The 24,772-nt window shown below is 34.6% G+C and overlaps 4 protein-coding genes across 4 annotated transcripts; 2 read left to right on the forward strand and 2 right to left on the reverse strand.

Annotated features, from left to right (window-relative positions):
• Window positions 1–2,006: 2,006 nt before the first annotated feature.
• Window positions 2,007–9,744, reverse strand: LOC104896495 (protein FLX-like 3). Its single transcript, XM_010683242.4, has 4 exons — window positions 9,437–9,744; window positions 4,840–5,367; window positions 3,815–3,960; window positions 2,007–2,436 (listed from the first exon to the last, which is right to left on the reverse strand). The coding sequence occupies exons 2-4, from the start codon at window positions 5,364–5,366 to the stop codon at window positions 2,315–2,317; spliced, it is 795 nt and encodes a 264-aa protein (XP_010681544.2). The 5' UTR covers window position 5,367; window positions 9,437–9,744; the 3' UTR covers window positions 2,007–2,314.
• Window positions 9,745–9,945: 201 nt separating this feature from the next.
• Window positions 9,946–11,339, forward strand: LOC130592024 (uncharacterized). The gene is made up of 5 exons (XM_057396060.1): window positions 9,946–10,180; window positions 10,262–10,382; window positions 10,510–10,689; window positions 10,835–10,897; window positions 11,009–11,339. The coding sequence occupies exons 1-4, from the start codon at window positions 10,029–10,031 to the stop codon at window positions 10,892–10,894; spliced, it is 513 nt and encodes a 170-aa protein (XP_057252043.1). The 5' UTR covers window positions 9,946–10,028; the 3' UTR covers window positions 10,895–10,897; window positions 11,009–11,339.
• Window positions 11,340–19,728: 8,389 nt separating this feature from the next.
• LOC125498748 (uncharacterized) lies at window positions 19,729–21,286 on the forward strand. The gene is made up of 3 exons (XM_048647016.2): window positions 19,729–20,187; window positions 20,251–20,494; window positions 20,661–21,286. The coding sequence occupies exons 1-3, from the start codon at window positions 19,729–19,731 to the stop codon at window positions 21,239–21,241; spliced, it is 1,284 nt and encodes a 427-aa protein (XP_048502973.2). The 3' UTR covers window positions 21,242–21,286.
• A 2,645-nt stretch (window positions 21,287–23,931) lies between these two features.
• LOC125498747 (uncharacterized) lies at window positions 23,932–24,540 on the reverse strand. Its single transcript, XM_048647015.1, has one exon. It carries the CDS (start codon window positions 24,538–24,540, stop codon window positions 23,932–23,934), a length of 609 nt encoding a protein of 202 aa, XP_048502972.1.
• Window positions 24,541–24,772: the final 232 nt, after the last annotated feature.

A 24,772-nucleotide genomic window follows, 5' to 3' on the forward strand; every position in this document is an offset into this window, starting at 1 on the left:
ACCACAACGGTCTGATCTGGGTTAACCTCAAAAAACAGCATGTTGTTTTTGATTTGTCCCTCCATGACAGCGGCCATCCTAGCCTGGAAGTAGTTCAAGACAGTTTCCAGATGGCCAGCTGTCACTGGACACTCAGGATTTTCTTGAATGACAGGGTCCCTGCTTCATCTAGAGAGACGAACAGCATTAGAGGGCCTGTCTCTTCCTCTAGGTGGCCTCTCATCGCCCACCGTATCTTCGACTTGTATCTCAAAACTTCTATTCTTGGCAACATTGGATGAGTGACAATCAGTCATTGTTGCGTCTCCCCACAGACGACGCCAAATGTTACGTAGTGCTTCGTCTCGTAAGTAATTACTACTATCCCCAACAGTAGGTTCTAGAATAGGAGACTTGTGCAACAACGCTTGGACTCAAAACCCGAACCTGAGATCCGCCTCGAAACATGCAAAAAGGGACCCACCCTCGAGGTTTGGGTGGTATTTCCCCCTCCAAAGCTTAAGTCAGGTATCAGGAGTATGAAGGAACTTTTACAGAGAGAAAGTAGAGAGAGAGAGTATTTATGACAGAATAACAGTACTATGCTCTGAAAAACGTACATTTCCCTTGATTTTAAGGACTATTTATAGTGTTTGATGCTGTACTTTGATGTCATCTTAATTTAGGAGCATCTGATTGGCTAAACAATAATGATGTGACACGTGGCGACTACTGATTGGAGAGTACACATCACCCTTTTACACAGAAATGCTCTTTGCTTTTACTGGGCCTAAGTACAATTTGGGCCATAAGAAGGGTTTTAGTACACCTTTCTTCAGAAAAGTGTACTTTAGTCCATACAAGCTTATGACCCATGTATTTTACTACAGTAGAAAAGCACCACTTGTAGGGCTGTGATGGGGCCACGTGTCACATTTATAGCCGTTGATTTTTAGGCTACAACAGTATCCACATTTATTTATACGAGTATCCTCATTTAATCATACAAGTAACTCCAAGTGTTCACACAAGTAACCCCCTATTTATGAATACGAGCTAGTAACCTCATTCGTTTATTAAGAGTAACCCTACTTATTCATACCAATGATCCCATTTAATCATATAAGTAACCTCATTTTGTTCACATAAGTAACCCCATTTTATTCGCATCAGTAAATCGAATTGTTCATACAAGTAACCCCCACTTATTAATAAGAGTAACCTCATTCGTACAACATGAGTAAGCCATTTTATTCATACTAGTAACCTCTTTAGTCATATGAGTAACCTCATTTTGTTCACATAAGTAACCCCATTTTATTCGTATCAGTAACCCCAATTGTTTATACAAGTAACCCCAACTTATTAATAAGAGAAACATCATTCGTTCATAAGGAGTAATCCAATTTATTCATACTAGTAAACTCATTTAATCATATGAATAACCTTATTTGTTCACATAGGTAACACCTGTAATTGCGCGCGTGGCCAACCACACACAAAATGCGCTATTACGAATAATGATAGAATGTTCTTCAAGTAAGCTTGGCTAATGGAAGACATGGCTTGTGTAAGATTTATTCTAAAGCTAAAATAGTGTCATTTCTTCCCATCCTAATTTTTGGCTCTGTTTCTTAGTTATGTTTAATTGAATTCTCGGATACCTTTCATTTCGCAAGTTGTTGAAAGCAGAAGCTGAATGACTGACTCGAAAAAGAAAGTTCCAATAAGCATAAGCCTTTCTTGTTGCAAGCATGAGTGTACAAGCTAGTTTTTGCTCATTTGGAATTATATCTATTGTACAAATTTTACATATTTGGAGATTTTAAAGCAGCAAAACAATAATCTTGGACATACTATACTCATAATATACCCATGTGTGATAAAGTTGTATGACAAAGAACAACCAATATATAATCTACAAAGACAAAAGAATTATATTCCATGTCCTGTCTAAAACTAAGCATGTCAAAAAATTGCTGATCAGCCAAAAAAAAAAAAAAAAAAAAGCAAAGATAGCCGCAGGGTGAGTACGTTTTAACACTTTCGTGCACTTTCCAATTTCCACACTACTCAAGTATACAAAAGACGAATAAATAGAATTAAGCAACTGCACAATCATGAAGCAGAGAAACAGGCATAGGCTAATGTAGTAATGTGTATCCCTTTCTTTGCTAAAAGGCCGATCTTACTGCTTCAACCATTGTCAGGATACGAGGCTTAAATTAGTTGATTACACCCGTATTAAGTAAAGGTACATCCAGTCCTGGCATACTCCCCCCCCCCCCCTTCCTTTTTCCCTTCTACTGAAACTGTAGCACATCTTCATTGGAGTTCAACGTCTGGGGCGCTTAGCGTAAGGGAGCCAAGCTCCACCAAACCCATCAGCAGAAGGCCCCCCACCTGGATACCTCATATCTGGGACTCCATTGTACATTGTGTAGCCACTCCCACTACCTAAGAAAATCAGAGGAAGAGTCAGAAAAGAAAATTAATAGGTCTTATGGAGAATACCGTACAAATCGAAACATAAGAGTACGAAAGTGAGCACTCCATGTTGCCAAATACAAACAGATTAAGCAAGATGCTGAAGTCTGGCTACGTTATTGAGGTCAACATTGTCAATAGGAAATAAGAGGTAGAGCAGGGGGAGAAACACATAAAACGAAAAGAGTAAAATCTCTTTATCAATGTATGGTGTCTGCTAGCAGAAACAGGAAAAAATTTAACCCCCCCCCCCCCACCCCCCCCCCCAAAAAAAAAAAAAAACATTAATTGCTCTATCTAGAAGTGCGAACCCCCCCCCCCCCCTCTGTCTCTCTCTCTCATATATATATACCCCCTTTCCCCTTTTCTATCTCCCTTCACCCTTAACCAAGTGCTCACAGCCTCCATTTGCCATTCAAAGTCCCATGAACGCTGCTCCTACCTCCACAACCCAATAATGCTCCTCTCATGGATGTAATCTAACAGGAGGAAAACTAGAAGGTTTTAACTCTATGGTACGAATTAGGTACTCCTTCCATAATATTTCAATCTATAGATCAAAATCCAATCTGGTGAAATTACTTTTTAAACAAAAAAAGAGACAAACAAACCAATAAAATCATTACTTGGAAACATAAATCTAACTGATTGCTGTTTGTATCTTTTTTCTTTCACAAACTGATCATTCTCTTCGATGCAGCATTTATTGGACTTTGGACTCTAAAAGGTTAAGTCCGAGTCCAGCCATAAATATAGTTTGGACATGGAAGTTTGAGTCCATAAGCATTTAAAAGTTATAGAAATATTATTCATTATTCTAAAATTCAGCCCAGTACAGTCTGACAAGTCTTGAATTGGACTGTGCTGAACCTTTCTAGTCCCCTTACACCCCTAGAGATGACTACTAATAACATATCTTGGTTATGTATGGAAGGGAATTCAAGAACTTACAGGTAAGGGGAATGGCTGGAAAACAATTTTGAGAACTCCATTGCTCTACCTTAGTTAATGAGAATTCGTGATAAAAAGAGCAAGACACAAATAATGACATCAAATATATGAGCAGTTCATTTGCCAAACATGAGCAGAAACACCAAATAATAATTATCTATTTCCTATACTGAACAAGGAACGAACAGCAAGCATCAAGTTGAATCAATGTACAGTCGGATTTTATAGTGCACTCTTATTAACCAAAACATGAAACAAATTTTTGTTTCATGCTACATTGCCACAGAGGGAACAATCTAGCTAAATGAACTTCACAACAATTTCAGCTATCAACAAAAGATGCAATCACTGACACTAATAATTGTAGGAATACTACTCAAGATGTTTAGCTCGTTACCAAGTCCATGACCTCTCCTATCCATGCTCAGCTTTTCTGCTCGTAGCCTTTCAACCTCACGAGCCATTGACATCACATTCTTCTCCATAGCATCCTTCTGCTCAACCTGCTCCTCATTTGATTTTTTCTCATATTCCAAAGCTCTCCTAGATAGAGCAAAAGGATGAACACAGCAAACAGAGCACTTCATAAGACCCCTTATCGACCAAGAGAATCAACCATATGATATATGAAAACAAATAATTACACATAGAAAGCATATTGCCAGCTTGCCAAGACGGTCGTGTCCTCAGCAGAAATGTATGCTGACGACATGCTTAAAGGGCCCATCCCCACAGTTGAGAAAATACGGTTTCAGAAATCTTAACATCACAAAAAGAAAAAAAGGGGGGAAATTTTGAGATTTCTTGGCTAAATACGTGGGAAGTTGAGCCAATCATTAACTACATATTCAGTCCACAGCCCAGACGTCTAGACAAGAGAGCCAAGACTTGTGCACTATTTGGTATTTGTTCAGTTGACAGCTTTTATCCCAGACACCATTACCTAATTGTTCTGAATCAAATACCTAATTGCTATCAACCCCAATCGAAGCCATCTGTACTAAGCTATCCAAACCAGAGCCAAACTAGAGAAAAGAACGTTAAATAAAACTAATGATTCCCCCCAACTCAATGTATCAGCTTTCTTATACAGTTGTACCTCAAAACTGGCATATTGGGATATTCAAATGAGATACTCCTAACAAACATAGTTCTTTTGGCTTATGACAAAAGTTGTGAACCAATAGTAGCCACCAATTACTAAGAACTATGTCAATACGTCATACTAAGTGGTGTCCTTTATCATGCAGAACTTCAACAAAAATGGGTACGCATCCTCTCACAACTACCGGAAGTAACATATTAGTATACAACATCACTCCGTCAGAGAAGCCTAGTAATTTCCTAGGTGGCTAGGTCTGTGTTAAACCAAGTTCAGCTTGTATGCAAAAGGAAAAGAAGAACGACGAGATAAATTTCGACCTGGCTTCAGTTAGTTGATTGCGGAATCCATCTACATCCGCTCTTAAAGCACTCAATTGCTTATTCTCAGAGCGCGATCGAGCTATGTCTTGACTGAGACCTTGAATTTGACCAGTCAAATCTTGTCTCATAACATTCAATTTCTGAGTTTCAGCTCTTAGACGCAGCACTTCTTCTCTATTAGATTCAGCGGCTCGTAAATCAGCTTCCAGCTTTAAACCCCTCTCAATCAATTCCCTAAAATTAACATCATTGTCAGCACGAAGTTTTCTTATGAACTCATCCAATCTGTGAATTTCGTCTTTAGCAGCTACCAGGTCTCTTTCAAGATTCACATTATCATGAAGCATATGCCGATTTTCAGCAGCAATCCTCTGGTTTTCTTCGTGTTGAATTTCAACTTCTTCCTCTAGAGCCACAGGATAAACAGGAACAGGTCCTGATCCTCTGTTTAAAAATGGCATAGGGCCATCTCTTAATTCATGAAAATCAGCAGGATGGCGAGGTATACGGTTTCTCCCTGCCATGCTAAACATAATGCAGAACCAAAAGCGAGATACTCAGATCAGAGCACATTGTAAGAGAAAAAGTACAGCTACGCAGTGACTACAGATGAAGACAGAAGCAGCAATAACAACACATCTCAAATCCTATCACTCAATGACCAAATTCTAGTCATCTCATCAGAGATCATTAATCAAGAATGAGACTAGATCGCAATGCCTAATGCAACCGCTAAAAACACCAGCACCTCTGCTGCACCGAAGAACTTATGCCATAAAGTCTTATAGTCTCTTCATTATTCAAGATATTTCCTAATCAAGTTTGTCATGATAACAGCCCAACAAACTTTGTAATGAGACCAATAAGTTGGAGGTAAGGCTCCAATTGTTCCCAAATGGTTGATGCATATTTCAGTTACCAAGATTCTCATTATCAAACCCCTAAGACCATTCTTCCAGTCTTTCACAACTTAGTGATCCTCTTCAAAACACAATTCTATCCCAGACTGGTCCATATCCCCTTTTGACTCTTTCAACTCACTGAAATTGTAAGAGACTTTCAAAATATAAAGAGGTAACCCCCATGGCCTCATCTACCTTATATAGTTCACAGGTGAGGACATCAAAGAAAAACTGAAAACACAATAAACTCCTATTTAAAAACCCTAATATTAATCTTTTAAGAAACCCCTCAAAGAGGGTTCAAGCCATTCAACATACCTCGCATATCAGTGTAGATAGATTACACTTTTTTGATGACAGATCTCAACAAATCCTATGCCCACTATCAACTATCTAGAACATTCCTGCTTATGAGCTATCTGCTTCACCTCACAATGGACTATGCATTCCCACCATCCTACTTTATGGGGCCAAACAAATGGATTTTCTCCCCATAAATTGCACTGATCTCCACAGTTACATGAAACTCACATCTATTGAACTTGTGAGCATATTAAGGCTGTATATAGACGACAAAGAAGACAAGTGAAATATAAACTAACTAAATATAGAGAGGGAACCCAATGCTTTCTTGGCTTCCTTGCCTCTAATCTATACAGGGTCTAGGATAATACAACTAAATCCTACATTAACACGACACACACACAGATGAGTGAGTGAGAGCGATACTTCAGCATGTTCCACAATCATCTTATATTAACATAGAAGGGAGACCAGAGTAAGTTTTCCACTTCTTGAAATCAGAAATTGAACCCCATAGATCAATCTAATTACATAAAGCACCAAGCAACGATAGGTACAATTCTGCCTATATACAATGTGTCATTCCCTGTATTTTGTAAAGTGAAAATTAAACCATGAAAAATGCAGTCATAAAAGACATAGAGAATCTGATATAAATACAAGTTATAGCAGTTGAACTAAAAAATAAATGATTATATTACACACACTATAATATTCATTAAGGACATTCTATAAAGCATAATTCTACAGAAACTAAAACCCTTCAAAAAGTTAATACTAAACACATTTTGGACATTATCTTTTTACAATAGCTATCTTTTGTAATATACTTTTTATGCCCAAACATTACAAGTGAACTCCATCTATCCCCATGTAAGATTGCTAATCAACTTTAGTACAGACTTTTGAGTAGTTGTAGATGTAGATATGTAATAATTAAGAACTCTTAGTGCTATATGGACAGCGAGAAAAAAATTTACGAGATTACTATGGTATGGAGAGTAAGAAAGATGTGATTTAAATAAGAAATTATATAATAACGTCAGTAAATTTTACTACTCTATTCATATTCTTAACTTCCTATTTGATTTATTGGAATCTGCACATAGATTTGGGATAGTGAGTGATATAATGTGCAAAATGGTGGGGACTCTGCCAAAATGGACTGTGAGAAGTGTGCAGCAAGTAAGCAAGGTTTGAAGGAAGTGTGCAATATGGTGGTGTAATGGGAGAAAAGTGGTAAAAAATGCTAGCCAAAAGGCAAAGATTCCATCTAGGTGGGTGACAAAATACAGACGGATAAGGAACCAGCAATGTAGTATTGCTGAATTGTTAAGGACTAGGTAATACTTAGCCATGCTTGATAATAATACATGTATATGAAAACATCGTGCATTTATAATCATACTCTAATTTCACATGTAGCTATTCATATAATTGGTTTTGATTAACTAGAATCCAATTCATGATGCAAACATATAATACTTCCTGTAATCTGATTTAGTTGCAAATGTGGAGGCGGCAAATCAGTTAAGGTGAGGAGAGAGATAAGAGAAAAAGAATGGGGACCCACTAACTTTCCATGTAATTATTCATATAATTGGTAAATTAACTATAATCTTATTTTTCCCGTCAAAAAACTATAATCTTATTTTTAATGCAAAATAAAGTATGTCCACTATTCTGATTTAGTTGCAAAATTGGAGGAGGTAAATCAATTAAGGTAAGGAGAGAGATATAAGAGAAAAATATGGGGACCCACTAACTTCCCATGTAATTATTCATATAATTGGTACAATTAAATATAATCTAACTTCTAGTGCAAATATAAAATGTGTCCACTGTTCTAATTTAGTTGCAAAATTGGAGATAAATCAATTAAGTGAGGAGATATATATCATATAACAGAGAAAAAAATGGAAACCCAATAACTTTCCATGTAATTATTCACATATATGGTACGATTAACTATAATCTAAATTTTTAATGCAAAAATAAAATAAGTCCACTGTTCTGATTTAGTTGCAAGATATGGGGAGGCAAATCAATGAAGTTGAGAAAAAAAATAAGAGAGAAAATAACAAGGACCCATGTGATGAGGAGAAAAATAGAGAGATAAGCACATCAACTTTGTAAAAAGTCATGTGAAAACCAAGCCATCCAACAAAAAACAATTGTCCTGAACTTGCGTTGCAAAATTTTGGTCAAATTCTTTCTTATAATGTAAGTTAAAAATTTCCTTCCTTATACTTATATTGCAGCATGGGAGAGAGAGATAAACAGAGCGACCCACATATTAGAGAAAGAAGATAAGATAAATCATAAGCAAAACTGGTGATGTTGCCATTATTTTGACACTTTTAAAACATGATAGTGTTGCAATCAAAAGAGAACACAGGAGATTATATTTCTATTGGTGCATCAATGTGGTAAGCAAACTTATGGGAAAATGAGAGTATTATCAATACTAAGCCGAGTAAAAGGAGAATGAGGAGCCTATTTTCCCTTTGTATAGATGTGGAATGGAGAAATGGGAACGGAGTTACATCATCCATTTTCCTTCCCCTTCAAATAAATTAAATTCATCCATCATACAAAAATATAGAAAATATAAACGCATGTTTAGTCCTTTTTCCTTCCCCTTCCCTCTCCATCCCTTCCCACTATGAATGCTACCCAAACAAAATAAATTTCTTAAGTGGTTCCAAGTAAAATTTCTCTCAACCAAAAAAAAAAAAAAAAGATATAACAGATGCCACATTAGGCACCAACCAGTCAAATATTCCAAATTTCCAACTAGACTTCTCCGTCAAGGCCGAAGAAAGTTGATCAAACCTGCCAATTGCAAAATAAACCCACAAGGCAAACAACAGTGGTTCATCTAGAATTTGAAATATGATCATAACTAGTTTTCACTAAGCCGACTGAAAACAAACAAGTATGCATAATAAACCCTTGAAATCGCCCGATATTAAACCAAACAAATAATCTCAACTTCCACTAAATTCATTAATCTATTCTACCTAAATTTGCATTGCTTTTGTATTTGGCACTAAAGGAGACGTATATAATCAAAATAACAGTGATATGAAACTATAAAATAAAATTTAAACAAAATTGATCGTGATATCTGCAGTAGATGGTTTAAAATGTAAGCAAAATTGCAAGTTCCAATTGCTCCCGTAAGTTCAACTATTCGAAACCAAACCTAATTAGAAAATTTCAAGCACTCAAATCAAAAATATTGGAGATAACCCCATATGAAAAGATTCAAAATTTTAGCATGGTAAATCGCCGATCATCTAATCTCATGTTAAAAATTTACTTGGATAACAACGAAACCAATTATAGAATTAAAGAATCAAAAAGAGGAAGGATTTACAACTTACAAAGAGAAGAGAAGCACAGAATCCGCAAAGTTTTTAGGTTTTCAACCTGAGCACTATAATTAGGAGAGACGAAGGGAGAAAGTAAAACGGGCAGGAAAAAAAAAGAAGAATGTTGTTTTTCTTCCAGGTTTTACCCAAATTTGATTGAATAGAGAGACTATAGAGTATGATCAACGCCTCAACGTGGCTTGGTATCAGATGCGGCTGCGGGCTCTGGCGTCACGACAGGTATGGATCGCGTAAAAACACGTTGAAGGAGGAAAGAAAATATTTTGTTTGGCCCCCTCTATGAAACTCAATGGGAAGAAGAATGAAGTCCCAACTCAATGGCACAAGATATACTCACCAACAGGCCCAACAAGCACCCCAAACATCCTCTCCTCATATTAAGGTTATGTTTTTTTAGGTTGAATTAATGAAAGTTCAGTTTAATTCAAACAAATTTAATGTAATTCAGTCCAATTCAGTTAATGTCTGAAGGGGTATGGAAAAAACATATTTTAATTAACAAGTCCAGAAAATACAATTATGCGAAATACACGTGATTTTTTGTTCTTATCTTCTAATCTCATTTATCTACCTATAGCCTGTGATGTGTGTTTGTCTTGGTACTATTGAAGACGTTGACACTGAATTCAATTGGTATTATGAGGCGTCTAAAAAATGTTGTAGTGCTATCAAAAAAGAAGGTGACATTGTCAAGTGCAAGAAGGAAAATAAAGTCCTTAAGTCAATCGTGCCAAGGTAAATATTTATAAATCTATTCTCATACACATTGATATAGACATTGTACATGATGTATAATGTACTTTTTTCATATTATAGGTTTAGGTTGAAAATAATCGTGTATGATAACACGGATGATGCTACCTTCGTGCTTTTTGAAAAAGAAGTTCAAAAAATGTTGAATAAATCTGCTTCCGAACTATTAGATATTCAAGAGATGGTATTGATTTTATTTTTCTAAGTAAAACATAAATATTGTTTTTTTTCATTAGTATACATGATCCACTAGAAGTTTCATATTTAGTTAATATTGATCTCATTTCAAATTCTACTGTTTAATTTTATAGAAAGGGGATAGGTACGGATTTCTTGAAGCGTTTACACAGCTCCTTGGCAAAAAGTTACTATTCAAAGTTGATATCCCATCCAAGCATACATCCGGTACTAATAGAAACTTCACTGTTATAAATTCTATGGATGATCAAAAATTAATTGACAAATGGATGGGGCTCTACATGAAAATAGAGGTTTGTGATATTTTTATATACTGTAGAGTTACTATTTGGTCTTCTTATTTTTTTTGCGTTTATTTATGTACTAATATCTTAAATTAATAAAACAAATATTTACTCACTACGCACTAATATTGACTTATTTTTACCATTAATGAAGTCTGAAAGATATAAGCAAGAGCAAATTGAATATGAGAGCGTAAAGGATGTTGAAGGATAAAATGTATGTTTTCTATTTATATTTAGATATTTTAGTTCTTAATAAATTTATTTGAGATTCATTTGATTTTTATGTGGTAAAATGTATTCTTATTTGGGTAATTCATTTACGTAGGATACCAAATCAATTGATAATGAAAGTTCGCCAAGTTCCATCACACCTCAAAAAAGAGTCCATGTTGATAATGAAGGATCATTAGCAAATTCTCCATTGGATGCACAACTCTCTACTAACAAGAAGCAGATTATTGCAAAAGAATGAGAAGGATTTAAAGAAGTAGATACAATGCAATGACACCATATTCGCATGATGAAGTTTTTTGAGATACTTTAAATTTAAGGGCTTATGCTTTTTGTTCAGTATGCTTAAGTACCTTTGTTCGATTTTGTGTTTTTCAATAACAATTGTTAAGTTGGTTTTTGAAGTTTGTTTACAACAACTACTAAGTTGGATTAATAAATTTTTGGCCGTTAAGTTTATGTCACTTAAAAAAGTACTACTTATTGCTTAATTGTCCACAAAACTCATATAGGCCATATTGAGGTTTCTTACTTTCTTTGACTATCTTATTTAAAACATGATATCCACTAAGCAATTGATTAATAATCTATTTTAAAACATGTTAGATATGGGCCAATATCCATCTTTGTAGAGAAAACATTATCATCCACTATGTATTATTCCTTTTATTTTCCTAAAAAAAGTATTATTCCTTTTAAAAAATTGGTCAACATTAATGATTTTTAACATTCCAAAGGATGGATATCGACTCCCCTATATGTGCAACATATCTGACTTACTACAACTTTTTAGGTTACTACATCTTTGTAGTGATAATGCACGTTTCTTTCAATACATAATACTTATGCAAATCACTATATATAATATGATATTTCACATATAACAACATATAATAACATATAAATAATTCACATCAACCAAATGGTCAAAATTGGACAAAAATTATAATGTTTAGGCTTTATTGTACTGAAGTTGATTCCAATTTTTTCACTAAAAGTTGAAAGTAATCATATGTCATATATCTAACTCCCAAACTATTAGCACGGTGTAGGATTTAAAAATGTATGAAATTTTCATGTGAAGTGTAATCATTTCAATTTTAGTTAGTAGGATACATAAATGTGAAGTCTATATTGTAATATATTCTCTGTATATCAACAAATATGTTATTTAAGGGAACTAAAATCAATATCATGAGATACATAATCAATGCCAATTATAATTCCTACTTTGTCGCACATATATGATAAAGTCAACCATATATTATTACAACAACCAATCCTCTAATCATAAAACACTAAAATAATCAACTCAAAATAGTGTGAAAACACAATCATATTCAAGAGTTTCAAAGGTATATAGTTAGTGCTTCAACAATGGATGAGCAACGAGTGGGGAACGCACGTGAAAGAAGAAAAAAATTGTTATCAGAAAAACGGTGTAAATCCATTAAACAAATACAAGGTAATAAATTCTTTTCATTGACAATTATAATTGAACATGAAAATTACCAAATTATTCGTATGAAATTATTGTGTCACTCACATACACACATATAAAAATCATCCTAATTTCAATCTTAATTCTAAATTCCTAATTGACGGTTATACTACAAATATATCGAATTAATTTTCACTAACGGTTAGAACTGCACCGGATATTGATTTTTTCAATAGACTTCTCACATGAAAGAAAAGGTATCATAAAGGATATAAAAATTGCCAATGAAAAGGGTGATGTATCAACGCAGTTTGATAAATAACTAAAGAAAGCACTTTGTTTTAAACTTTTCATACCCAAAAAAGAAGAAAAAAAATGTTTATACATGCTAAAAAACTACATGCATTTTTTACCCTTATCTCAAAGCAGTTACCAATCCTTTCGCATAAAAAGACGAATTTTTGCCCAAAATCATATTTTTAGCAGTTTATAAAAAAATTCAGAACATTTTATTGTATAAATTTTGTATATGATATTGTTTTGGAAAAAAAATCAGTATAAATGACCCTAAATTAAGAATAATTCCGTTTTTAGTATTATTCAATGTATATATACCTAATGAGAAGCAGTTGACCTGGCACAATTCATAGCTCACATTCATTTAATACGATACCATCTTTTACGAGAAATTCATCATAAAAACATCCTATTAGTCCTATTACTATTGTTAGAAATGTATGCGGTTTAGATATAAATTAATTTTAGCATTATAAACAATCAATGTCTTACTCTTTATGTATGCATATGAAATACTTCATAAAATATGATTTTACGTATTCTCCTACAGTAGTTTTTTGGGTATCAAAAGTTTTTGGGTATGAAAACTACATAGCATGTAGTGTTTCACTTTGGTTGGCAAACGAGTTTTTTGGGTATCAAATATGCTAAAACTACATGCAAACATAAAATCACATCAATTTCATCATAATTAGTCAAAAATCAGATTTTTTTTAAAAGAACTTACCAAATAATTTCAACCTATATTGACCCATTTAGAAAATTTCTTCAAACTCCATATCAATCCAACTCGATATATTTGCGATTTTGCATGCGGTCTTTAAACCCTCTTCATTTTGTAGATCGAATGATTCTACACCTTGGTTGTATCAAGGAATTATAGTAACCATGCTTCAAATGCAAAGAACATGAAAGATCAAAAACTTAAGTTCTTCGTAAAACCCACATGCATGAGTTTTATATTTGTTATTGATGCAAAAATTGATGACTTGGAGTATAATTTTGATGGATAATTTGTGGCTTTAAAGTATAAAAAAAAAGTAGATAAGAGAGATTTTCGAAAAAAACGTATGTAGAGAAGGTAATAAGATAGGTTTGGGTTGTAGAGAAGGTATTTAAGTTGTATGCAAGAGAAGGTAATAAGATAAGTTTGGGTTGTAATAAGTTTTAGAATCATCTAGGTGTGGGTTGTAATAAGATATAGATTATATGTAGAGAGAGATTTTTATGGAGAAGATGATGTATGTATGTAGTTGTAATCATCTTATATGTATGTAATAAGATATGTATGTATGTAGATTTTTGTGGGTTGTAATAAGATTATTTTATGGAGATTTTTGGAAAAAACGTATGATGTATGTATGTAGTTGTAATAAGTAGATTGTATAATATTTTTTTATTAAGTTAGAAAACATAGTGGATTTGGAGCATTATTTTATAACCAAGGCCCAAATTATTTGAAGCATCATTATAGTAAAGTGGTATGCTCATTTATGGAGTGTCTTTGGAGCAAATTTTGATAAAAAGTTTATGGGTTGAACAAGAAATGTGAAAGTTAGCGAGGAAAAATTTGAGCCATTGTGTCCAAATATAAGAAAATATAACTTTTACGATTAAAGTTAATCTTTAAATAAACACTATTTTACTAACATTATATGGACTTGGTCCACACTAAAATCGTACGGATCTATGCTAATTGATGTTATTTATAAAAAAAAAGTCACTAAAAAAAATAGATATAATATGAGAGTAAATATAGATTGTAAAGTTTGATGATGTGTAAAAAAGAAGAAGCTACAACATCACAACAGTACGTAAAGGTCATTTTTGTTCTCTTGATAAGATGTTCATAAGCGGTAAAAGTTATTCAAATCAATTGCGTTGTCTAACTGATTGTGTCCAATGTAATGCGCATATCATTGCTATTGTTAAAGAAATTGTTGCTCATATGTTTACAATTCTGACTATCGATTTTTTTAATTCATTGAAGTTTGCACGCCAACAAGCATACAAGCAACAAGCGGTATGAATTAATGTACAAGTGTTGTGATCTAATATAATGTCTTTCTTTTTGGTTCATGTCATGTGTTTATGTGTCTTTGTCTAGGTGAAAAAAATAATCCAGGCCAAGAAAATCAATTACATACACCTACAAATGTTTTTCGTAGAGATCTAACACCGCTAAGCAACATTACTAATGGTGAGTGTGGGAACAAAATATGATTTGTTGTGTGATTATGTTGAAAGTTTTTCTCAATCAATTTAGCTATACAATTCTCAAGCATTCTTCGTTAAAAATAGGGCTTATGAATATCAGTTCGGCACATAGCGAGTCTGCAAAGATTGCAAGACAAAAAAGGAAGATCATATTGAAAGAACGGCGTGATGGCCGAGTTCGTTCTCCGGAAAACACAATGAGAAACGACAAAAGTTCTATTACTCAAATTAGTTGTCTTACAAATAGCCTCCATTGTAATGCGCATATCATTAGTGTTGTTACCAAAAATAATTGTTGTATAGCTAATTCTATTTCTAACTATATTTCCAATTTTCCTGAATATAAGTTTGCACACCAACAAGCTTAGAAGCAAGAAGCGATTTCTGTATCCATACAAGACAAATCACAAATAGTAATGGTTTCTTATAAATCCATATCACCATGAAATAATATAATAATATTAATGATTGTTTGATTATAATATATATGTCATTCTTCGTACAGGTGGAAGTTATTTTTCAGACAAAGAAAATCAATTACATCCAACTGCCAACATGCTCAATATTGATGTACCATCCGTCGGCAACATTTCCACTGGTGAGTATATAATAAGACAAAATGAAAATTGTTATTTGAGATCAACGTTATACTTAAAACAAATAGGAGTTTTTGTGCTATAAAAAATAATATTTTAGTTTTTGATATTATCATTAATGAAGGAGACTACCAAACTACAAAGGTTAACAAGCACAAACGAATGGCATTAATGAATGTGAAGCATTCCACAAGTAAGTACTTAAATATAAAATATTAACGTGAGTTGTATTTCATTACGAAAATCAAATATACTATGTTAATTTAAATTATGTTGTTTACTAACTTGGATGGTGTTTTCTCAACTATTCATAAAGATATTGAAGAACCGTGCATTTATCCAACCATAACAAGTGAAAAGAGTTTCCCTCAAAAAGGTGCCCCGCAGAATGGTATGATTTATATTATCCTTGTGCCATTTAATGTGTTGAATAAAAATTAAATACATAGATTGTTCAAGAATTTGTGAGTTATTAAGTGTCTTTCCCTTGCAACACACTTATAGTTGTTTTCATGTTATTTTACTTAACAACAAATTTTTTTTGTCATAAAGCTAAACAATATATATCGAAGATTATTGCAAGGCAAAAAAGAAGGCTCATATTAAATGAAAAACGGAATTTCGGTATGTTTTATTATACAATAGATGTTATTTTTTTTTTTGTTTATTTATATACATATCAATGTTCCACATTAGTTTATAATTAGTCACAAACTAATGTTATAGTTTTCAAAGAAAAACAAAAAATCACATTAAGTGGTGTTGTTTTATTGAAGCAAATGAAGTGCGCAAGATAAATCTGTTTCAATAAGGCGAAACAAGTTTAGCATTCAGATCCGGAAAAAATGTAATTCAGAGCAAGAACGTCCTCAAACAAATTACAAGAAGGATTGATTTAGGTATTTTAATTATACATTTTGCCTATGTTATCTTATAACAATTTTTTAATTATGTGTGCAGTTTGAATATATAGATTTCAATAGTTTTCTTCATAAAGTATTAACACCATCTAATATGTACAGAAAATAATAACGAGGTACATAACACAGACCATGCAAACGATGTATCAGGTATGTATATATATGTGATTCATTTACATGTGTATATGAAGTTGATTTTTTATCATAAATTGATGAGTAGTTTATATTACGTGGTTTATTTTACTTTTGCACCTAACTCAATTAATAATTATTTACGTTTAGCTTATTGGGATATTGGGGATCCAATATGGGAGTGTGAGCATTGTGGAGCGATGGATGTGGTTTGAAGAAAGAACAAATAAACGAGGCAAAACAAACAAGCCAAAGTTTTCCCTTTGTTGTATGCAAGGGAAAGTTCAACTCCCTTTATTGCGTCGTCCTCCACAACTCTTGATAAATCTGCTAGAAGGAAACCATCCACGAACACTTCATTGAGAATATCATACCATATAATATGATGCATTCATTTACGTCGATGGGTGGGAAAATCCAAGCACCACCTGAGCAGGGACGTGGACCATATAATTTCAAAATAGGTGGGCAGAATCACCATTTAATTAGAAGTTTGTTGCCAACTCAGGGTGGGCGTCCAAAGTTTTCTCAGTTATACATATATGATACGGAACATGAAATTGACAATATGAAATTGACAATAGAAAAACTGTTGTAAGGTATAACATAATCTATTCGTTTTTTGTCGTAATTCATATATATCTACCATGCATTTCATTCTGGACTATAATGTATGTAATTGTTTTTTCATAGTGGACGCTCTGGTAATCCTGATAATTTTGAAGACCAACTAATTGCGGAAATACGAAATATGATCGATGAACACAATCCTCTCGCAAAAAACTTTAGGAGGGCACGGGATCGCTTCAAGACTGATGTGTGTGATAATGTTAAGCTGAAGCTAATTGGAAAGAGGGCATCTGATGGAAGGACATACAATCTGCCGACAACATCAGAAGTGGTTGCCTTGATAGTTGGAGATGTTGATACCGCAGATAAAAGAGATATTATTGTTGAATATCAAAATGGCAAATTAAGACAAATATCCGAACTTCATCCTGCCTATTTGCCTCTACAATATCCTCTTCTATTTCCATATGGTGAGGATGGATATCGAGTTGATATTTCACATCGAGATAAGGCTCTACCTAGCGGTGATTCAAAAAAAAGGGATAGACTTACTATGAGAGAGTTCTTTGCATATCGCATGCAAGATCGTCAAAATGAAGCACCAACTATACTGCTCTCTCGAAGATTATGTCAACAATTTTGTGTTGATGGTTATACAATGATGGAGGCAGAAAGGTTGTCGTTTGTGAAAAATAATCAGAAGAGTTTCAGGGCTGATAATGTGAAGAATTTACAAGGTGCAGCAGATCGAGGAGATACGGAAGGTTCATCAACCGGTAGTCGTATAGTCATACCCGCTTCATTCACTGGAGGACATAGTTACATGAGGGAAAACTATCAAGATGCAATAGCCATTTGTAGATGGTATGGTTACCCAGATTTGTTTATAACGTTCACATGTAATCCAAAGTGGCCAGAAATCAATCGATTTGTGTCAAAGAGGGGGTTAAGACCGGAAGATTGGCCTGACGTAATATGTCGAGTCTTTAAGATGAAACTCGATCAGTTGGTTAAGGATTTGAAGGACCACAATATATTTGGCAGAGTTAGAGCTGGTAATGAGATATTGAACTACAAACTTCTTATGATTACTTTATACTGTCTATGACTTTTTTTACTAATTTGTAGACATATGTGTTACTAATTTGTTGAACATATCATATTATTTTGCTTTGTAGTTGTTTATACAGTGGAATTTCAAAAACGTGGTCCGCCACACGCACATATACTTCTTTTCTTGCATCGTGACGATAAGTTTCCTGATGCCGAAGCAATAAACAAAATTATATGTGCTGAACTTCCGGACAAGGATGAAAATCCATAACTATACGATGTTGTCTCTGAGTTTATGATGCACGGTCCTTGCGGTGCTTTGAATCACAATGCTCCATGCACGACATATAAGAAGTGCACGAAGCATTTTCCAAAGAAATTCACTGAACAAACAACAATTGATGAAGACGACTATCCTGTGTACAGGAGAAGAGATATTGGAGTCAATGTTGAAAAAAATGGTGTTATGCTTGACAATGGATATGTTGTCCCTCATAATCGTGAATTACTTTGTAAGTATCGTGCACATATAAATGTCGAGTGGTGCAACCAATCTAGGTCCATCAAGTATTTGTTCAAGTATATAAATAAGGGGTTGATAGAGTAACAGCAGCAGCATATCAAAACCGGCAAAACTCTGATGATCCCGAACAAATTGATGAAATTAAAATGTATTATGATTGTCGTTACATATCCCCATGTGAAGCCATGTGGAGGTTATTCGGGTTCCCGATTCATTACAGAACTCCAGCTGTCGAACGTCTAAGTTTTCATCTACCTAACGAGCAGACTGTTGTTTTCACTGATGAAGATCATTTAGGAGATGTCCTTGAAAGACCTGGCATTGAGCGAACGAAATTTCTGGCGTGGATGGAGTGCAACAAAAAATATGTTGAGGCTCGAGAATTAAGCTACGTTGAATTCCCTACGAAATTTGTCTGGCAGCAAAAGGAACGTGAGTGGACACCTAGAAAACAAGGCTTTTCCAAAGGAAGAACCTATCATGTAAACCCTGGAGCAGGTGAAAAATTCTACTTAAGGACATTGTTGAATTTTGTGAAAGGTGCAACATGTTACGAAGACATACACGTTGTTGATGGGGTACTAAATCCAACGTTTAAAGAAGCATGTTATGTCAGGGGTTTGTTAGATGATGACAAAGAGTATGTTGATGCCATAATAGAAGCAAGCTTCAGAGAATCGGGACAACATTTACGTAATCTTTTTTGCATGCTCCTATTATCGTGTAGTCTGACAAAGCCTAATCTTATCTGGGAAAAGACATGGCACCTTCTTTCTGATGATATCCTTCACAGGCAACGCAGACTCCTACAAGACAAAGGTATTCAAATATTACTCACTATTGTTTGTAAAAATATTAATGTATTTGTATTTTATAATATTTTAACCCTTTTCAATTACGAATGAAAATGGTTATCAGATTTGCGCCTAAGTGATGAACAACTGCAAAACTTTGCGCTAGCAGACATTGAAGCTAAGCTACAAAGTAATGGCAGCACATTACATAAATTCAGCGAAATGCCATATCCTAATGATCTGATCATAGAAGACGGTCAAAAAAATGATAATGGACGAGCTTTCCTATGACCGAGGGAAGTTAGAAGAGGAGTTCCAGCGACTGTTTCAAGGATTAACAACTGAGCAACGTGGAATTTACAATGAAATTATGTCAGCTGTATCACGAGGAAAAGGAGGGGTGTTCTTTGTATATGGATACGGAGGAACAGGTAAGACGTATCTTTGGAGATTGTTGTGTGCCTCATTAAGGCGTAAAGGAGATATCGTTTTGCCAGTTGCATCAAGCGGAATAGCTTCTTTATTGCTTCCGCGAGGAAGAACTGCTCATTCCAGGTTTGGACTTCCGTTAAATGTTGCTGAGAACTCAACATGTGTTGGCATTAAGCCAGGCTCGGACTTAACCGAACTCCTTATGAAGACAAAGTTAATCATATGGGATGAAGCTCCGATGATGCATAAATACTGCTTTGAAGCTCTAGATAGGAGTTTAAAGGATGTTATGCAGTCTGTGAATCCTGCAAATCAAGATATCCATTTGGTGGCAAGGTTGTAGTTTTTGTGGTGATTTAAGACAAATATTCCCGTGGTGCCTAAAGGAAGCAGACAAGACATTGTCTTCTCGGCAATAAATAGTTCTTACTTATGGGACTTTTGCCGAGTACTTAGGCTGACAAAGAACATGCGCCTCACAACAGGTTCAAGTAATTCAAATGTTGATGAAATTAGAGAATTTTCAGAATGGATACTCAATGTTGGAGATGGCAAAGTCGGAGATCCAAATGATGGTGAGGCCGATATTAAAAACCCCATGAAATGTTGGTAGAGGGGGAGATGACCCTATTACGGCAATAGTAGAAAGCACATATCCTGACATAGAGGATCACATTTGGGAACCAAGTTATTTTCAAGAAAGAGCTATTCTTGCTCCAACCAATGAAATTGCTGAGACGGTTAACGATCACGTGTTATCTCAATTGCCAGGTGAAGAAAGAGCTTACTTGAGTTCAGATGCAATTTCAGTGGAGGAAGGAAATTTTGGAATTCATGAGATGTATTCAACAGAGTTCCTAAATACAATAAAATGCGGAGGATTACCAAACCATAGTATACGACTGAAGGTTGGAGCACCAGTGATGCTCCTAAGGAATATTGATCAAAGTTCTGGGCTATGTAATGGCACAAGATTGGTCGTTAAGCACTTAGGCGATCGTATTATAGAGGCTATTGTGGTATCTGGTAGTAATTTGGGCAATAAGGTCTTCATTCCACGAATGACGCTTACTCCGTCAGACTCAACAAAATTTCCCATCAAGTTCCAACGGAGACAATTCCCTTTGGTTGTGTGCTTTGCAATGACAATCAATAAAAGTCAAGGACAATCACTTTCGCATGTTGGCCTATATCTTCATCGGTCTGTTTTCAGCCACAGACAATTTTATGTGGCCGTATCAAGAGTTACTAGCAAGAAGGGTTTGAAAATTTTAATAGTTGATAAAGAACGTGGAACATCAAATGTTACCACGAACGTAGTGTACAAAGAAGTATTTCAGAATGTTGGTTAAATACTCTTATTATTAATGTTACTCAATAATTAATTTTTATTTTCATCCACTTTGTTGACATATATTTTTTTTACCTTCGATTTTCATGATTTATATTGCATGCGAACTTTAAGTGCTTCAAAATATCTTGCAAAATATTTACAGATATAACATTTGATGTACACAATTATCTCAAAAAATAAACTTCCCGTGCATTTTTGCACGGGTCCAGAAACTAGTGTTATTATAAACCAAATTCTTTATATTTCCTCACATAAGTTAAACACTTATCTCTTTCATGTGAGAGTTATTTTTAGAGAAGTATTTTACTTATATTCCAGAACAGATGAAGTATGTATTTATTTATCTTTCTAAGACTCTAAAATTTTATAAAAAAGTTTTTGAAAGAAGACATAACATCCTAGATGGCGTGACAAATAATGTTAAATTAGGACGCCAACTATTGGAACCTAACAAGGCTTCTGGATTCTTGTTTACTAACATTATACAATAGAAGTCTCACTTCGATAGATCGGACAAAACTATATAGCTAGCAAATCAAACATATATTGAGTGTTTGTTTGGTTGAATATAAGGAATGTAAATTCCTTAAAACTTTATTTTTGTATGTAATTGCATTTCCTAGGAATTGCTAAATTTTATTTGGTTATTGATGGAAAATGAAAATTCCTATGGAAATTTCTACTTACCTAGGTCCCCTTCGGCAAGTAATTTCCTCCATTTTGTGGGAAGTGAAACTTCCTAGGAATTTCTATTTCTCATGAATTTGTCAACCAAACAAAATCTAGAAATTTTAACTTCCTATGCTAAACAATGTCAACCAAGCACTGAGTCTCTAAGATTGAGCATCATCTACCTTTACCACTACATCTCTATACAATGTAGCAAAAATCCATGTAATAAGAACATTTTTTATCAATCTTTAACCAATGATAATAGTCCAAATTAGCCACTTCATGATGCGTAGAGTCATAAACATAAAGGGGAGGCATATCAATGGACACATCAGTCATGCCTAAAGGACCACGGAACACAAATATTAATACTTCTTTCGTTTTATTTCCATGTTACACTTTGACATTTACACTATTCACAAATTTTACTTTGACCATCGTTTGTAATTTATACGTGAATAAAAGTATACGCATGTGGGATCTTGTTAGATTCGTCTTAATACGTATTTTTTTACTATGTGTTTTCTATAATTTTTATAAATACAAAATTAGAGATATATGTCCTTAAAATTCTGCATTGGCATGCGTGAAAAGTAAAAGTGTAAAATGTCAAATAAAGCTGGAGGAAGTATTTATTTGATTCGACTATTAGTTAGGAGACTTTTTTTTTATAATTAATCTTGTAGTTTTATTAATCAGAAAAAAGGGGAATAAGAACCTCTAGGAATCAAGTCCGGTATTCCACCTCAAGGGTGGAAACTTTCATAGTGCATTGCACACCCAAAATAAGGAGGACTCATTCACCTTTTAGATTACAAGGTACAAATTAGCAAACGAACTGAAAAATAAAACATACAAGAGGCTCATACTTTTTCCTGACATTACAAATAAAAACCTATATTCCAACAAATGAAAGAAACTTCAGCCTAGCTATGCAATAGACATCCAACATGATTCATGAGGAGATGGTACCCTAGATGTCTGACGCCATGGCAGCTTATAGCCACCCAATGGATTGCGCTTGCTTTGCAAGCGAGTCCGTTACAAAATTTGCATTGCGCTTTTCGTGAGTGATTGAAAGTTTGAGGTTTTTTTTTGCACACATTCCTGATGAAGTTGAGGTGATAATTCATCATATTCCATGGACCACCTTCATCTTGGTTACACCATTAGGCCGCATTTTCCGAATTCGATTCTATGATGATATTTTTATTCTTTCTGCATTCGTATGAGGTTGAGACCATGATGGCTCTATAAATGCCAAGAATTTTCGCTCAATTAATTTCCATGATGGAATTGGCGAAGAAAATACGCAAGTCAAATTTCCCTTGTTGTTGTGCAAGACACCGCCTATAGCCGAGGAAGATGAAGAGGGGTTGACTGGGGCGTCAACATTTCATTTCAATTAGTTCGCATCAGCGGGGTTCCAGACTATAGGAATGGACTGAGACTTCATGGGATGCTGGACCACAATAAAACTGTTCCACAACAGACATGAATGGGATCGTTGAACATCAATAGGCGAGAATGGAAAATCCTCACTCCAACCTTTGATCCACCATCCAAGGCGAAGTAGCACCAAGTCTTGAATGTCTTTGGTTGAGCTGCTTGACTTTTCAAATATTCGAGAATTCCTTTCCTTCCACACAGACTATACAATGATGAAAATAGTGGCATGCCAGGCTTTTTTGAAAAAATCACATCTTGACAAGGTTTGCCATTGATCAAAAGCTGCTTTTAGGCTATGAGGGAAGACCCATTTTATGTTCCAGAGTGAAAGCCTCAAATGCCATATTGTTTGATCAAATTAGCAGTGAAGCAATAGGTGATTGCTAAACTCAAAGGGGAAAGAGCATATGATGCATATATCTTGTTCATCTAGTATGATTCCCATCTTTGCAAGTTTGTATTTTGTGTTTATTTTCTCGAGGAGCACAGTCCATACGAAGATCTCAATGTGATGAGGAACAAGCACCTGCCACATTCCTTTAATTGCATCATGGTGCGGACGGGTACTTAATTATCGAACTCAAGGGAGAAAGATTTTAAGGAAAATTTACCTGATGAATTGAAAGTCCATATCAGATTGTCTTTGCTTTCATAAGCGACGTGAGCCTGCTGAAGCATAATGTCCATTTGGGCCTTGTCTACTAGATCTTGAGGCCTAAGAACTCTGTTCCAAGCAAAGCTCCAAATCCAAGCAATCCCTTTCCAAAAGCCATATGATGCCACCGTGCCATTAGGGAAGATAGAAATTGCGTACAGTCCAGGAAAAATTGATTTCAAAGCAGCATCTCCAATCCATACATCGTGCCAAAAGAGAGAATCTTGGCCATTTTTGTCATTTTTCTTAACGCCCTTAATGGCAATGCTTTTGGCTCCTTGATTTCGAAGGATGGAAGGACATACTAGTCTCCATGGCCCTCCTGAGCAAGAAATTTTTAAGTCAGATATTGTGAGTGTGGGCGAATATTTGTATTTTGTTCGGATGACTTGGCACCACAATTTGGATGGCTCGTCAAAGAATCTCCATAACCACTTGAATAGTAGTGCAAGATTTTTGTGCTTGATAATGTTTCCAATACTAAGACCCCCAATATTTTCGGAAGTTGAAGCACGTTCCATACTATAACCGGGAGAGCTTTTTTTTTATATAAATTTTCGGCCCATAGAAACTGTCTTGTAATTCTTACAATTTTTTTAACCACTTCCATCAGAACAGGATATAGTGACATGAAATATAATGGAAGACTTGTCAATGATGATTTTATCAAGGTGATTCTACCTCCAATTGAGAGCATCCTACTTTTCCATGTTGCAAGTCTCTTGGAAAGCTTTGATATGATTGGGTCCCATG

The sequence above is a fragment of the Beta vulgaris genome, chromosome 6 (assembly GCF_026745355.1).
Source record: "Beta vulgaris subsp. vulgaris cultivar EL10 chromosome 6, EL10.2, whole genome shotgun sequence".
In the NCBI taxonomy this organism is placed as follows: domain Eukaryota; kingdom Viridiplantae; phylum Streptophyta; class Magnoliopsida; order Caryophyllales; family Amaranthaceae; genus Beta; species Beta vulgaris.

Bases quoted from the DNA above. Each gene is read 5' to 3' on its own strand.
- LOC104896495 (XM_010683242.4), bottom strand. From the start codon at position 5,366: ATGGCAGGGAGAAACCGTATACCTCGCCATCCTGCTGATTTTCATGAA. The intron at 3,961-4,839 runs GTCGAAATTTAT...TGCTCTATCTAG, and splicing joins AATCAACTAACTGAAGCCAG to GAGAGCTTTGGAATATGAGA. The intron at 2,437-3,814 runs GTAACGAGCTAA...TGATTTTCTTAG, and splicing joins TAGGAGAGGTCATGGACTTG to GTAGTGGGAGTGGCTACACA.
- LOC130592024 (XM_057396060.1), top strand. From the start codon at position 10,029: ATGTGTGTTTGTCTTGGTACTATTGAAGACGTTGACACTGAATTCAAT. The intron at 10,181-10,261 runs GTAAATATTTAT...TTCATATTATAG, and splicing joins CTTAAGTCAATCGTGCCAAG to GTTTAGGTTGAAAATAATCG. The intron at 10,690-10,834 runs GTTTGTGATATT...CCATTAATGAAG, and splicing joins GGCTCTACATGAAAATAGAG to TCTGAAAGATATAAGCAAGA.
- LOC125498748 (XM_048647016.2), top strand. From the start codon at position 19,729: ATGGACGAGCTTTCCTATGACCGAGGGAAGTTAGAAGAGGAGTTCCAG. The intron at 20,188-20,250 runs GTGAATCCTGCA...TGGTGATTTAAG, and splicing joins TAAAGGATGTTATGCAGTCT to ACAAATATTCCCGTGGTGCC. The intron at 20,495-20,660 runs GTTGGTAGAGGG...CTCAATTGCCAG, and splicing joins TATTAAAAACCCCATGAAAT to GTGAAGAAAGAGCTTACTTG.
- LOC125498747 (XM_048647015.1), bottom strand. From the start codon at position 24,540: ATGGAACGTGCTTCAACTTCCGAAAATATTGGGGGTCTTAGTATTGGA.